The sequence below is a fragment of the Garra rufa genome, chromosome 22 (assembly GCF_049309525.1).
Source record: "Garra rufa chromosome 22, GarRuf1.0, whole genome shotgun sequence".
Lineage (NCBI taxonomy): Eukaryota > Metazoa > Chordata > Actinopteri > Cypriniformes > Cyprinidae > Garra > Garra rufa.
The window spans coordinates 18,412,289-18,425,615 of NC_133382.1; the positions used below are offsets into that span (position 1 = coordinate 18,412,289).

At 35.6% G+C, this 13,327-nt stretch overlaps 1 protein-coding gene across 1 annotated transcript; it reads left to right on the plus strand.

The window, feature by feature from the left end:
• The first annotated feature begins 4,301 nt into the window (after nucleotides 1-4,301).
• On the plus strand, nucleotides 4,302-12,161 carry LOC141297434 (kelch domain-containing protein 1-like). Its single transcript, XM_073827870.1, has 12 exons — nucleotides 4,302-4,418; nucleotides 4,688-4,758; nucleotides 5,249-5,366; nucleotides 6,040-6,152; nucleotides 6,419-6,503; nucleotides 6,596-6,694; nucleotides 6,801-6,875; nucleotides 8,138-8,196; nucleotides 9,922-10,034; nucleotides 10,117-10,189; nucleotides 11,579-11,663; nucleotides 12,069-12,161. Exons 1-12 carry the CDS (start codon nucleotides 4,302-4,304, stop codon nucleotides 12,150-12,152), a joined length of 1,092 nt encoding a protein of 363 aa, XP_073683971.1. The 3' UTR covers nucleotides 12,153-12,161.
• The last annotated feature ends 1,166 nt before the right edge of the window (nucleotides 12,162-13,327 follow it).

Consider the following 13,327-nt stretch of genomic DNA (forward strand, 5'->3'; position numbering starts at 1 on the left):
GTGCGGATGCATTGCCTTTATTAAACTTATTTTTCATAGGCTATATGAGACCATGCAACTGACAAAACAATGTTTTTAGCGTTTATTTTACATTAATAACCAATACAATAGCTGCTAAAACACCACATCTGTGTTTTGGTTATTAATGTAAAATAAATGCTAAAAGAAGACTGTTTTGTAAGTGCGGATCATGTACTTTAACGCACCAAAATAAAATAACGGTTCAAACGGCTTTGCCTCATTTTTAAAATATAAAATTGCCGAAATTTTCTGAAAAACGATAGAGTTTGGAGAGGATAAGGTAAAAAGCAATACAAAACAAATAGCTAATGTACAGGTTATGTTCTAATTTTTTTTGCTTTCAAACTGAATGCAATGTAATAATATATATTTAATAATAACATTAACAGCATGCATCTAACTCTGGGTGAAAAGCCTATAATAAAATGAAAATATGTCTTCATGTTAAGAATGAATAGTTTGCGAACACATTTCTAGGTTATTTAAAAATAAAACATTCATGAATTATTGTATTAGAAACATTTTACTGTCTTAAATGCACTCATTTATTTAGCCTATAAATTAAAATAATAATAATAATAATTACTATTATTAGTATTATTTATGGTGACGCAAACAGCTTATATACTGTTTCAGCTATTAAAATAGTTCAGCAAAGTGGTTGTTTCGTTTCGTTTTTTTATTAAGTTAATTTAGAAAAAACGTTTAGAGCATTTTTTTGTTGGTTCAATATAAGTTTTTGTTTTTTTAAAGTAACGACCAAGCAGCCAGCGGCAGACAGTGAGTTGATCATAGCTTGTGTTTGATGATCAGTTTTGCCTTCTCAAATCATCACGACTTGCCTACAATAAAATCTATTGGCCTAAAAGAGTTCAGGTATAAAACAATGTTAATTTCAACATCAAACTAATATAAAAGTGTTTATATTCACCGCCTGTGTTTTATCCTATTGGTACTTATTGTAAAATAAACACTAAAACGCTTGTGTTTTCTGAAGCATGAAATTGCCGATTTGTTCTATTTCGTTAAGTAATAATTTAAAGCTTTCTATTGTGAGTTATGTATTCACTGAGTTTTGCTGAGAAGCACTCCTATTGAGATTGTTTTCAACGTTTCAAGCACCGTTTGCAACGTTTTGTTGATATTGTGATATTGTGAGTGCACACAAATAAAAGTAGACCCTTTACAGTTCTGAATAATGTATTACTCGTACCTTTATGAGCAAAAATGACGGAATATTTTAAATTGTTTCCACTGCAAAAATGCAAGTGATTGCGCTGGCGCCTCCATGTCCTGCAAAGCGGCTCTCTGTACAAACCATTGCATTTGTGCTAATACCGCACATTTATATTTTTTTAACGTTGAAATGAACATTGTTTTATACTTTAACTATTTTAGGCCTCTATATTTATTTTAGGCAAGTCCTGATTATCTGAGAAGGCAAAATTGATCAAACACAATATGATCAACTCATTCTCTGCCGCTGGCCGCTTGGTCGTTACTTTAAAAATCAAAAATTATATTTAACGAACAAAAAATGCTCCAAACTTTTTTTCTAAATTAACTTAATAAAAAGGAAATGAAATATAATCACTTTGCGTTATATACAAAACTGGGCTACTTTAATAGCTGAAACAATATATATATACTTCTATACAATGTTTTGTGAGAAGAGGGGAAAAAACACGGGTTTGGGTCGGATTGGGGCCCATATTACTGAATTCTGATAAACTCGGGCCAGCATCTAGGGCCAGGGCCTAGATTTGAGGCCGGTGCAGGGCTCTTATGTGTGTGACAGCAATGCTCATCGTAAATAATACTAATAATTGTAATTATTATAATTATTATTTTAATTTGTTGTAGACTAAATAAAAGGGTGCACTTAAGACAGTAAACGGTTTATTATAATGAATGCTTTTTTTAAATAACCTTTTACAGCTTTGGAAATGTGTTATACTATTCATTCTTAACACGTAGACTAATTTTGGCGATTTTATTATAAGCTTTTCACCCAGAGTTGCATGCTTCACTAATGTTATTATTAAATAAGGCCTCTTATTACATTGCATTCAGTTTGAGAGCAAAGGAATGACAACATAACCTGTAAATTGTTTGTTTTGTATTGCTTTTTACCTTTTCCTCTCCAAACTCTATCGTTTTTTTTACAAAATTCAGGCGATTTTATATTTAAAAAAATAAGGCAAAGCCGTTTGAACAGCCCTCTTCAATTATTATTTTAGTTTGGTGAGTTAAAGTACCATGATTCGCACTTACAAAATAGTCTTCTTTTTAGTGTTTATTTTACATTAATCATCATTAGGATAAAACACAGATGTGGTGTTTTAGCAGCTATTGTATTGGTTATTAATGTAAAATAAACGCTAAAAACATTGTTTTGTCAGTTGCATGGTCTCATATAGCCTATATGAAAAATAAAGTTTAATAAAGTCAATGCATCCCGCACCTATAAACAGGTAGCCTGGTTGAATCTGGTGACGGGGCCACAAATCAGTGAGTAGCTACAGTTTACAAACCCGTGGGAACGGATTGCAAAAGCGTGTGCACGGATTATGAATTTGTGGGTAATGATTCAAAATCCGAAGGCACGGTTTACAAAATCTGAGAGCACGGATTGGAAATTCGTGGGTAGCCTACGGTTTGTTAATCCGTGGGCACGATTTATTAAACCGAGGGAACAGTTTAAGAATTCGTGAGTACGGTTTATAAACTGAGGGGAGGAATTGCAAAACTGTCGCCACGGATTGATTATTTTTCTCCTGCAGGTGACGCTGCGGACTCAAGTGAAAACCTTCAGGGGCAGCAGAGAGCTTCCGGTGTAGCCTACTAAAACGCGCTTTGTTCAAACAAACTTTAATTTTTCGATTTGGTTTTGTTGACTTTTTAATATCTGCATTTGAACGACGTGTAATGAAAACAAAATAGGAAATATGAATGAAATTCGTTTTTGTGTTCCCAAGAAAATGTAAATATTGCATAAACCAATCATTTATTTGTTTGTTTGTTTTGAAAACAAAAACGAGAAAACCAATTATACGTAGGTAGGCTATTGTTATTATTATTTCGTTTTGTTTAAGAAACGGAAAAACAAATATAAGCTAGATTAATTATAGGTTAGTTAATTTTTCAATTTTTAAAACAGAACGAAATCATCATCATCATAACACGATCAAACCGTTTGTCATTTCTCTTTTATTTCCATCTGATCGTATTTCGATTTGCTGTTAAATCAAATTTAAGTCATCCAAATAATATTCCAAGCCAATTATTTTATATATATTATATATTTATATATAGCCTACATGTGAAATTATATCTTCAGAATCAAGCCGCGCATCGGGTTGTTGTTCTGGGTGCACATTGGTAGGCTACAGATAATGAGCTCACACGGGAAAGACTGTACACTAGGCTACATCTTGTTGGATTTATATGAATTGAATAAATACAATTTAATTTTGTTTTTGTTTTTTGAAGTAGATTTTCAGAAATAACAGTTTTGATATGATCATCTTAAATCCTCTGGGTCTGAGGGCAGTTATTGTAGACAGATTGGAGATTAATCCAAATAAACATGACGCTACAATTGAAACCATTAAATTAAAATGATTAAAACAGTGTATTTCTATATAACTTCGGCATCGTGCATCCTCCTTTAGGTCAGGGCTGTGGTGAAGGCAGCGCGGACAAACGCTTAGCTCGCTCACATAATATAATCATATAATCTATAACAGGAACATCAGATCGTTTTTATGACATAATATGTCATTATTACGAGAAAAAGATGTCGTGTTAACGAGAAAAGATGTCGTTTTTACGAGAAAAGATCTCGTTATTACGAGAAAAGATGTCGTTTTTACTCGAAAAGATGTCGTTATTACGAGAAATGATGTCGTTTTAACGAGAAAAGATCTCGTTATTACGAGAAAAGATGTCGTTTTAACGACATAGCTGAGTGGGGAAAAAATAAGTGTACAGCAGCAATGCCTCACCGTAAGAATTAAGACTGTTTTCAGAGGTGTTTTTACCGACTGGTTCAGATGACTTTCTACGCCACCTAAGGTCAAGTGAGTCCACGAAATGAATAAAAATTTCTGCCGTTTTTTAATTACCTCTGTCGTTTTTGAGCCGGTTTTTAGAGTCCAGCCCACAACGTCAAACCAATATCTGTTTCCTGTTTGCATACCCAGTCTACTTAGTGTAAACAACGGGAGCTGATGCCTGTGCTCTTAGGTGCTGAACCGCGGCAGTTGAGCGATTCAGTAATGGCGAGTGCAGAAGAACCGGCGGTTGTCACAGGGCAGCGTTCACCGGTTCCACCGCGGAGCGACCACATCTCCTTTCTGGAGGGACACAACATGTACGTCTGGGGGGGTTGCCAGGTAAGCTCTATAGAAAAATATTTCATCAAAATAGTTGAGGGTTGCTGAGCGTTAAGTAGAGTGCTAAATAGTTTGCCCTCGTTTGGTTTATAGAAAAAACTGCTGGTTTTGTTTAAGTGTGTGGTTCGACAACAAGTGTAAACTCAGTGATTAGTGTAGTTCGTCTGGTTGGGATAGGACGACTATATTTAGCTGTTGTTTGGATTACAGAGAAAATGTGAAAAACATGAAATTATTTTTTTGATGTTTTTTTTTTTTTTTTTTTTTAGAGTGTGAATGGACAAGAAACCTTTTTTCCCAGTGACGAGATCTGGCTTTATGACATGGAGAATGGAGTTTGGTGAGATGCCATCTTTTTATTTATAAACAACTTTGATATTATTTGTTTAACCAATAAATGGCATTTCCTGAATAGCTGACACCCCTAGCCATAGGTCTTTTTTTTTGCAAACTGCACTTTTGTGCCTGTCAAGTCAAGTCACCTTTATTTATATTGCGCTTTTAACAATACAGATTGTGTGAAAGCAGCTTTACAGTATTAAACAATGTGTCAATAATGCAAAAGGACAATAGTAAACACTCAATTTTCAGTTAAAGTCAGTTCATCATGGAATTCTGTGATATCATCCAGCTCAGTTCAGTTCAGATAGTATCTGTGCAATTAAGTCGACGATATTGCTGAAAAATAAGTGATATATCAAGTGTTTTGTTTATTCTGCCTGCTGTGCATTAAAACAGTGTGTAGTTCCAGAGTTACCTCAGACTACCATTGCCAGCCTCAAACAACAACATTTTCCCCTGAGTTTCAATTGCGTGTCTGTGTGCGGCAGGTCTCGGAGGCATATGGGCGGAGAGGTTCCTCCTGTTCTTTCACAGGCTTGTGGCGCATATCTTAAGGGCACGCTTTACATTTTTGGGGGATGTGACATCAATGGCCACACCGACACGGTGAGCTGCTTTAGGAATGATATCATCATAAAGCATCACATCTCCAAGTGAACACTCCTGATTAACAGGTTTGTCAAGGATGTGTCCAACATAATTGCATATGTTGTCTGTAACCTGATGGGGAATGTGATACTGTGAAAATGTGCTCTGAATGTACCCACATTTCCCTCATATTAAAAAAAGACTGTGGAAAACTGTGTACATCTGAGTGAGATTTTGTTTTTCAAATGTAGATATCCACAAAAATAGTTTTTGCTGTGTGCACACTATAGGAAGTTGGATATATTGTAGTGTAATTCAAGGTTTATTACTTTAAGCAAATATGACCGAACAAAGCCTCTGTTGAATGGAAACTCAACCTCCCCAAAATTTCTGTTGAATGTTTTTCTTGCTTCTCTGGCACAGACATACAGAGAGAACAAAGACATAATATTGTTACACTTCCCTCCATACAAATTTTATTTTTTAAGCTTTTTTATTCCAGGTTTTTCATCTTCTAACATCCTAGCATTTCAGACACATCCACCTAAAATTCAATCCAAATACCCTGCATTTAGAAAAATATGAAAAAAAAAAGTTCTGTGGGCTCCTGTTATTAAGCTGCTGGTAGCATTTCTGCAGGGAATAAATTCTCACTGCTTCTATTTAAGACTGTGTTGTGGTGTTATGACAGATGTATTGTGTTGACCTGTCGGGTGCGGAATATAGCTGGAGAAAAGTGACAGACACAATGGGAGGGACACCCTCTCCCAGGGTCAGACATTCCTGCTGGGTTTACAGAAACAGGTAAGGAAAAACAGGTTCACTGCACTGTCTATACAGATATACAATACAGTGATTGCATAATTATCTCCACAGATTTTTATAGTATGACTACAATCACTAAAGCTAAAGGGCCATGTTTTGAAACTGTCAGTTGCAACAGCAAATTGGGTTGCAGGTCTGTTAGTGCCATTTACAGTACTGAACATGCTAATTATGCATTAATTGCTACATAATAGGAAGCTGCTGCTATGATGTTGCCATTTTGTAACAGTTGGTGTCATTCATAGGCTTATCTACTTTGGTGGATACGGATGCAAAACAGTCAGAGAGGTCAACAACTCCAAGAGCTTTATGGTTGACGAGGCTAGCTGGGTAAGTAGAAATATCGTGGAGAAAAAAAAAGTTAAAGTTGTTGTACAGAAAGTAGACCTAGATGAACTAAACATTTAGATGTCTCTTTACAGGCAACAATCGGGTCAGATTTTTTCCAGTATTGGGGTTGGAATAATGAGGTGCATATGTTTGAACCTGTGTCAGCCACATGGACTGAACCACTAACCCAGGTAAAAGAGCAAGGATATACTAAACTATTTATTTATTTACATATGAATTGATAGATGACAGTATACATTGTCTTGTTTTCCTGCTGTCTGGTTTCACTTCTTGCAGGGGCAGCATCCAGAGCCCCGGGCCTCACATGCCAGTGCTACTTTAGGTCATAGGGGCTATATCTGTGGAGGTCTGGTAAGACATTTAAACCTTGATCATTACTTGATCATTGATATTTTCAGTTTTATTAGGTAGACCCTGTTGCAGAGGTGATATCAGCTACAGTGTTATTTATATACTGTTATAGTATTTATTCATATTTTGTATTCACTTTTGTTTGTATATTTTGAATTTTCATTTGAGTTTGTTTTTATGTGCTGTTGTCATTTTTATTAGTTTATAAATATTTCTATTTAGCTTTATTTTTCTTTACATTTTAATTTTTTTTAGTAACTTGTTTTGTTTGCATTAGTTGCCCTTTCTAATTTTGCTTTTCATCTAATATTTTATTTTATTATATTTTATTTCAGATTTATTGTAATAAATTATCAGTTACTGTTCAGTAATTGGTAAAAAATGTGTGTTTTACATTTTAAGAAATAAATACTACTTTTAAAAATATGTTTAAAATCATGGACACTCATTTACAACTGCTGCTTTGGTCTTATTTATTGTTTAATTATTATTTTTTTTTTTTGCCAATAAATGCATTTATTTAGTCACAGAATGTCTTTATTGTTTAAGACGGGCACTCCAACTTCAGCACCAGGCACTATTCTAACGAGCACTGGAAAGGTACAGGTGATGAGGGACCTTCAGTAGAACAACAGTGAACTGTGGTCAGATGAGATGTTTTCAGGCCATATATACTGTGCTTATAGCACACACGCTTCAATTTTACTCACAAAAATGGCTGTGCATGCTCTAGCTTGTATCATCAGTAATATTGGTATCAGTGATACTCACCTTCAGTCATAAAAATTGTTTAACAAATATTAAAAATATGCCTTCACAGTCTCACACTTAAATGACATGATGCCTCTTTATCTGGTAGTCTGCTGAGGAGCTCACCTCAGTGTGGGTTTGGCAGAAGTGCACATCAAGAACACATAGCTGCCACAAAGGGGGTGCTCACAAACACCCTTCTGAAACTTAAAAAGACAAAGAGACACACTATGGTTTTGTATGGTCTCTTTGTAAATCCCCAAGACCGCAAGTGCACATGAAGTGTGCCATTTGGGACAGGGCCTTTTTCATCCAACATCTAAGTCTGATAACCCTGCCACCACTAGTATGTAACTAATTCTGTGACAGTTGAGTTCCAGACTCATTGCACTCAATAGTGCTTAAGTACCTGAATTGGGACACACCTAGAGTGTGCCTTTTAGCTCCAGTTGTTATACCAGAAATGCAATAGTATATAAAGTTGTTTTTCCTTGAAAATTCTGTCATTTCAGGAGATGCAGAGAATAGACATTCATTGTTTAGATCTGGTAACATGGACGTGGACACAAATGTAAGTAATGTTTTTATCTGAGTGACCTAATTACATTATTATTATTATTATTATAAAAAAATAAATAATTGTTGAACAATCTACACAGAGTGCTTCTGTTCTTTAAACACAGTGTTTTCTGCACAAATTAAGGAGCATGCCTGCCATGGAAAAATAAATATGTTAACACAGCAGGACTTTCACAACTTCATTATATTAAACTATATCTGTACAGAAAATGTGAATGCCACAATGTTCCCATAGTGCTGTTCAGTTGTTTTGGGTGAATTAGCACACATGTGACCCCATCTGTAAAAACAGCTAAAATGGCATAATCTAATTCTGAGATATAGTGCGTCAAAGGGGTCATAACCTTAAAATGACGAAAATAGGCAATTTATGTTTATTGCTGTAAATGTCAAATTATATCAAGGGATTCAAGATGCAGTTCTTAAATTTTCATTTATAACATGCTAAATACTAAAATTATTTTATTGACACTACGGTTTATCATTTTGGGCAAACATTGGTTTCAGTCTTCTCTGGGTTTAGTTTAGGTTCAGAAACTTCTTTTCTGTCATTAGAAATTGCGAACAGACCTTAATATCTATCCACCCAAGCAAATATCTAAAAAAATGTCAAGAACATCTTGAATGACTGAGTAATTTTTTACTGAGCAATTTTTGTAGCCTTAGGAACAATCAGTTTATTTATAATAAATTGTAATGTAGACGCTGAGGCTGGGTTGGAATCCATATGCGGACGTTTATTAAACAATTCAGAAACAGTAGGGCAGTAACAAGTGAGGCAATCCGAACAGCAAACAATACAGTGGGGCAATCCGAGAAATAATAGTCAAAAGGCAGGCAGTAGATCAAAGTCGTGAGGCAGTCCAATAAAGCAAACAATCCAATGGGGTAATCAGTAAAGTTGTGAATACAAGGCAAGGCAGAATTAGCAACAGGTAGTCAGACAGAGTAATAATGTAGAACGCTCGGTAAGGCAGGATTAACTGGCAATACTTCGCGAGGAGCGAGCACATGGTCTGTGTTTAAATAGTACCAAACAGGAAGTGACTGTAGAAGCAGCAGAGGTAAGCAGTCAGTATTCGGGTGAGGGCTCCCTCTGCTGGCTTACATAGGACAATTTTAGCTTTAATGTGGTATATAGCACATAGTCAGTATATGGTTTAAATGTATTTTGCCGTTTTTAATATAAGCTTTTCTTTACATTGGAATTTCTCAAAAAAAAAATAAAATAATATTTGATTCCGACATTAAGCAAATTTTGTTCTTTTTATTACATAGAATGATTTTAGGAAGAAAACAGTAAAAAAAGACTTTAGCTGGTCACATATTCTCAAGGGTCACATATTCTCAACAAGCTGCAGGCTGTATTACCTGCAGTGTACTGTGCAGTATAAGTTCAATATAGAAGTTCAATACTTACATTCATGTTTTTAAAAATGTGGGGTATATTGATATTTATGCAAGGGCATTTGGTGCCGTCATAACCACAGCATCACATATCAGCACAAAGGTTACTAGACTGTATGAACCTAAACATCCCAAAAGTGCAAAAGCAATAGCGTCTGTTTTCACAGCAGTGACAATCACAACTACAAGTGTGGCTAAAAGAGTATACACTAAAGTGAAGCCGCATCATGAGATTGTTTAGCTTAATTATTATTGAGTCCAAACTGCTGATTCATAAAAGTTATGTAAATGTTACTCTTTTTTCACCCAGTGAACATCAGGCTGCTTCTCTCCCACGGGGCCGCACTCTTCACACACTGACTGCCATCTCAGATGACACACTCTTCCTGTTTGGAGGCCTTAGTACTTCTGGGGAAGTTCTCAGTATGTATATGTCAAGATTTTAGAAACTTGTCTATAAATAACCATCACATTTTTTCAAACATTCCATATTTCTTTTGTTTAGGTGATGTGTGGGAATTTGACACTAAAACAAGAGAATGGAGAGAGAAAGACCATGCACATAAAGACAAGCCCAGGTAAAATTGCTCTATAAGCTATTTGAGGATAAACAAAACTATAAGGTAAAACATTTTGTTTTTTGTTATTTTTAATAAGACAAATCCTCAGCTTTCAAATTCTGTCATTATTACAAAAGGAAATGTCATGTGTTACAGATTGCTCTAGCTGCTGCATTCAAACATCAGCACAAAGCGTGTTATCTGGTCATATCTTCTATTTTAGTACTAGTTATACTAGGGATAGGCAACATCTGTCCTGGAGTGCTGATGTCCTGCAGAGTTAAGATGCAACCCTGAAAAAAAAAAAAACTCAACTTCTCATATTCTGTGCACCCGCAGTTACAAATGCTCAAATGTTTTGATGGAAAAAAAAAAAACTCTTGAATACTGATATTTGAAATTATTTGTGTGGTGGTGGCAAATCACTGCACGAGTTAGTCATTCATTCAACAGGTTTATTTAAATGGCTGATTGATTCAGTAACAAAATACAGCTGTGTATTGCTCAGAGACAAAAAAAAAAAACCCCACAAAGGCCCCTATTGTAAATGTTAGTTTTCCTTTTCTTTATTCCCCAATGGGAGTCTGTAGCATCCCTATGAAGGGAACTGATGAAAATGATGAAATTTGGCAAACTTGTAGTGATGGACATGAATAGTGATCTGACCAACTCAATAGTGCTACCACCAGTTCAACTTTTGTTGAACTGTTCAATCAGTTCAATATACCTTTTGAGCCCTTTGTTTAAAAAAGAAAATTAATCTTTGTACACCTAACCTAATGCTGATAACATTTAATAGCTTAGTTTAATAACTAATAGCTTACATAATGTTTAATAGTAATTACAGTAGCGGCCATTTTGAAAAATACAGTATTACGTTTTCCTTCAAAATTTGTCAAATTCGTACAAAATTGGCATTAACTTAGCTTTGCATGCTAATTTAGTCAACATGCTAAAGAACTTTTTTGTGAGCTCTTTCTCACACTTAAACGTCTCCTTAGCAGTCTGATAAATGTGTCAACTGAATGGTGACTATGGTAAACCACTGGCCCTTTTATAAAGATCTATTTCTTTTACTTTTTAAAATAAAAGTTATTTTATTTAAAAACAAAGTAAATTATATTTGTTATTCTCTCACATTTGGCATTATTAGATTGGTAGGCTGATGTATTTATGCACAGTAATGTGATGTATTTATTAGTTACAGTAAAATTTGGGTGCATCAGACATGTAATAATATGAAAGAAATATAAATAATGTTAAAACATCAGTAAGTAGAAAGACAGTTAGAAAGCAGAGACTATATTTTATTCAACTTATCTGGATCAAACGTATGGTACAAGTCATAGTATGATGGTGATATAGATTAGGCTTGAATCATTGAATTGTACCTATTTCCTCCCTCAGGTTATGGCATTCTGCTGATAAGGGGAGAGACGGTGATGTAATCGTTTTTGGAGGAAGCCAGACCTACCTCTTTGTAATGGATTCGGTATGTACAGCTTAATCTATAACAAAAGGCTTGTGTTTGTGATGTACCGCAGATGCATAAATACATTTACCGCTAGAATATTCAGAGACTCTGATTCTGCTTTAAAACATTTATGGGCTCTGTTGGTTTGAACCATAAACCTTGGGCTCTGAGCAGTGTACATCCATGTTCATTGCAAAAAGAAATGCATGCTGATTAAACAGGGCTAAGTGCATTAAACATACCAGACGTGAGCATTAACTCAACACACATTAGACACATTAGCTCAGGGCTCTCTGCTGCAGACTTTAGTTAGCTGGTCTACATCCAAAATTGTGGATTGGTTTAACCCTTGTTTGATGAGTCATAGTCAAAGCAGATGCATTTGATCTGGCAATCGATTTATAAATATTTCTCCCTATGTAGATTGCAGTTCTCAGGTCTCCCTCTCAGAATCACTGTGCAGATGTGCTAATGTTTCAGACTCAACCATACTCCCTGTCAAGGTAAAAGCCATTCTATTTTCACACTGACACAAACAGCTCCTTAAATAATTGTTTACTTTATGTCTATAAAAATGCTGTTATTTGATAAGGGAAAATAGACCTTAATCAGGTTAGACGGCATCTTGAATTTAAAGGTCCCATATTGTACAGCTTTTTGGAGGTTTATTTTAGCTGTTGATGTCCTTAAGAATATATATTTGCGGTAAGTGCCAAAAACCATCGCAATATATTTTTACAGCTCCTCTTTTAGGAGCTCTGTCAAGAACAGGTCGCCCATCTAATTAATATTCATGACCTGTTGTTTTCTGAGTGACGCACGGCCAGGCCAACCACAGGTAACTACTGTCATGTATGCTGTAGCCTGCTGTGGCTTGTGATACTCAACGGGATGTTTCAGAATGGTAAATAATGTTTTTTGTAAGCTACGATTGCAGTAAGCTATGTAACTATTGCTTTAGTAAAGCCTCTTTCACACTGTGCGTTGTTTCTGGAAAATTGCTTGAAAGTTCCCGGAAATGATCCCGGGTTGGGAACCTAGTAACTTTGCTGGGATCAGTCCCGCAACGAGCGCTGTGTGAACAAAAGCCAGAACCAATGCCATAAAGCCTGTGTTGTAGTGATGATGCACGTTATCGTGCGACTCTTCACAACAAAAAATATGTGAAAACTGACTATCGTTTGGCACTTTCAGTTTAGTGCAACGTAGGCGTCGCATTACATGTCTTGACGGGATCTTTACTGGTTGTGTGTAAAGCACACAGAGATTCTGGAAAATTACTTAGTGAATGAACCAAATCAAACAATTCCGGAACAAATCATGGGACACATTATCCGTGTATTTTCCGGAATGGCTGTGTGAAAGAGGCTAAACCTGACGTGCCACTGGTCTTTGATGTTAATGTTTTTCGGATGCCTGTGTAATGATGTAGTTTCCTGACATCCATCGACTGAACAGTGTTTACTTGACTTGTTTTTGTATAATGGAATGGACGCGATGTTGTCTGTTGGTTTGACAAAAGGAGGGTGGGGCGGTGGTTGGTGCTCGGGGTGGTGACTGAGTAGATCGGACGTCACATTTTTACAGAAGTCACAGCGCCTCGTGAAAATGCACAGTTACTTTATGCAGGCTGTGTGCATTTTACTGTTGATTGACTGTTTTGAAACATATATGGTAGTTAT

Excerpts from the sequence above, each read along its gene's own strand:
- LOC141297434 (XM_073827870.1), top strand. The coding sequence starts at position 4,302 with ATGGCGAGTGCAGAAGAACCGGCGGTTGTCACAGGGCAGCGTTCACCG. Across the intron at positions 4,419-4,687 it reads ACGTCTGGGGGGGTTGCCAG|AGTGTGAATGGACAAGAAAC; the intron begins GTAAGCTCTATA and ends TTTTTTTTTTAG. Across the intron at positions 5,367-6,039 it reads TCAATGGCCACACCGACACG|ATGTATTGTGTTGACCTGTC; the intron begins GTGAGCTGCTTT and ends GTGTTATGACAG.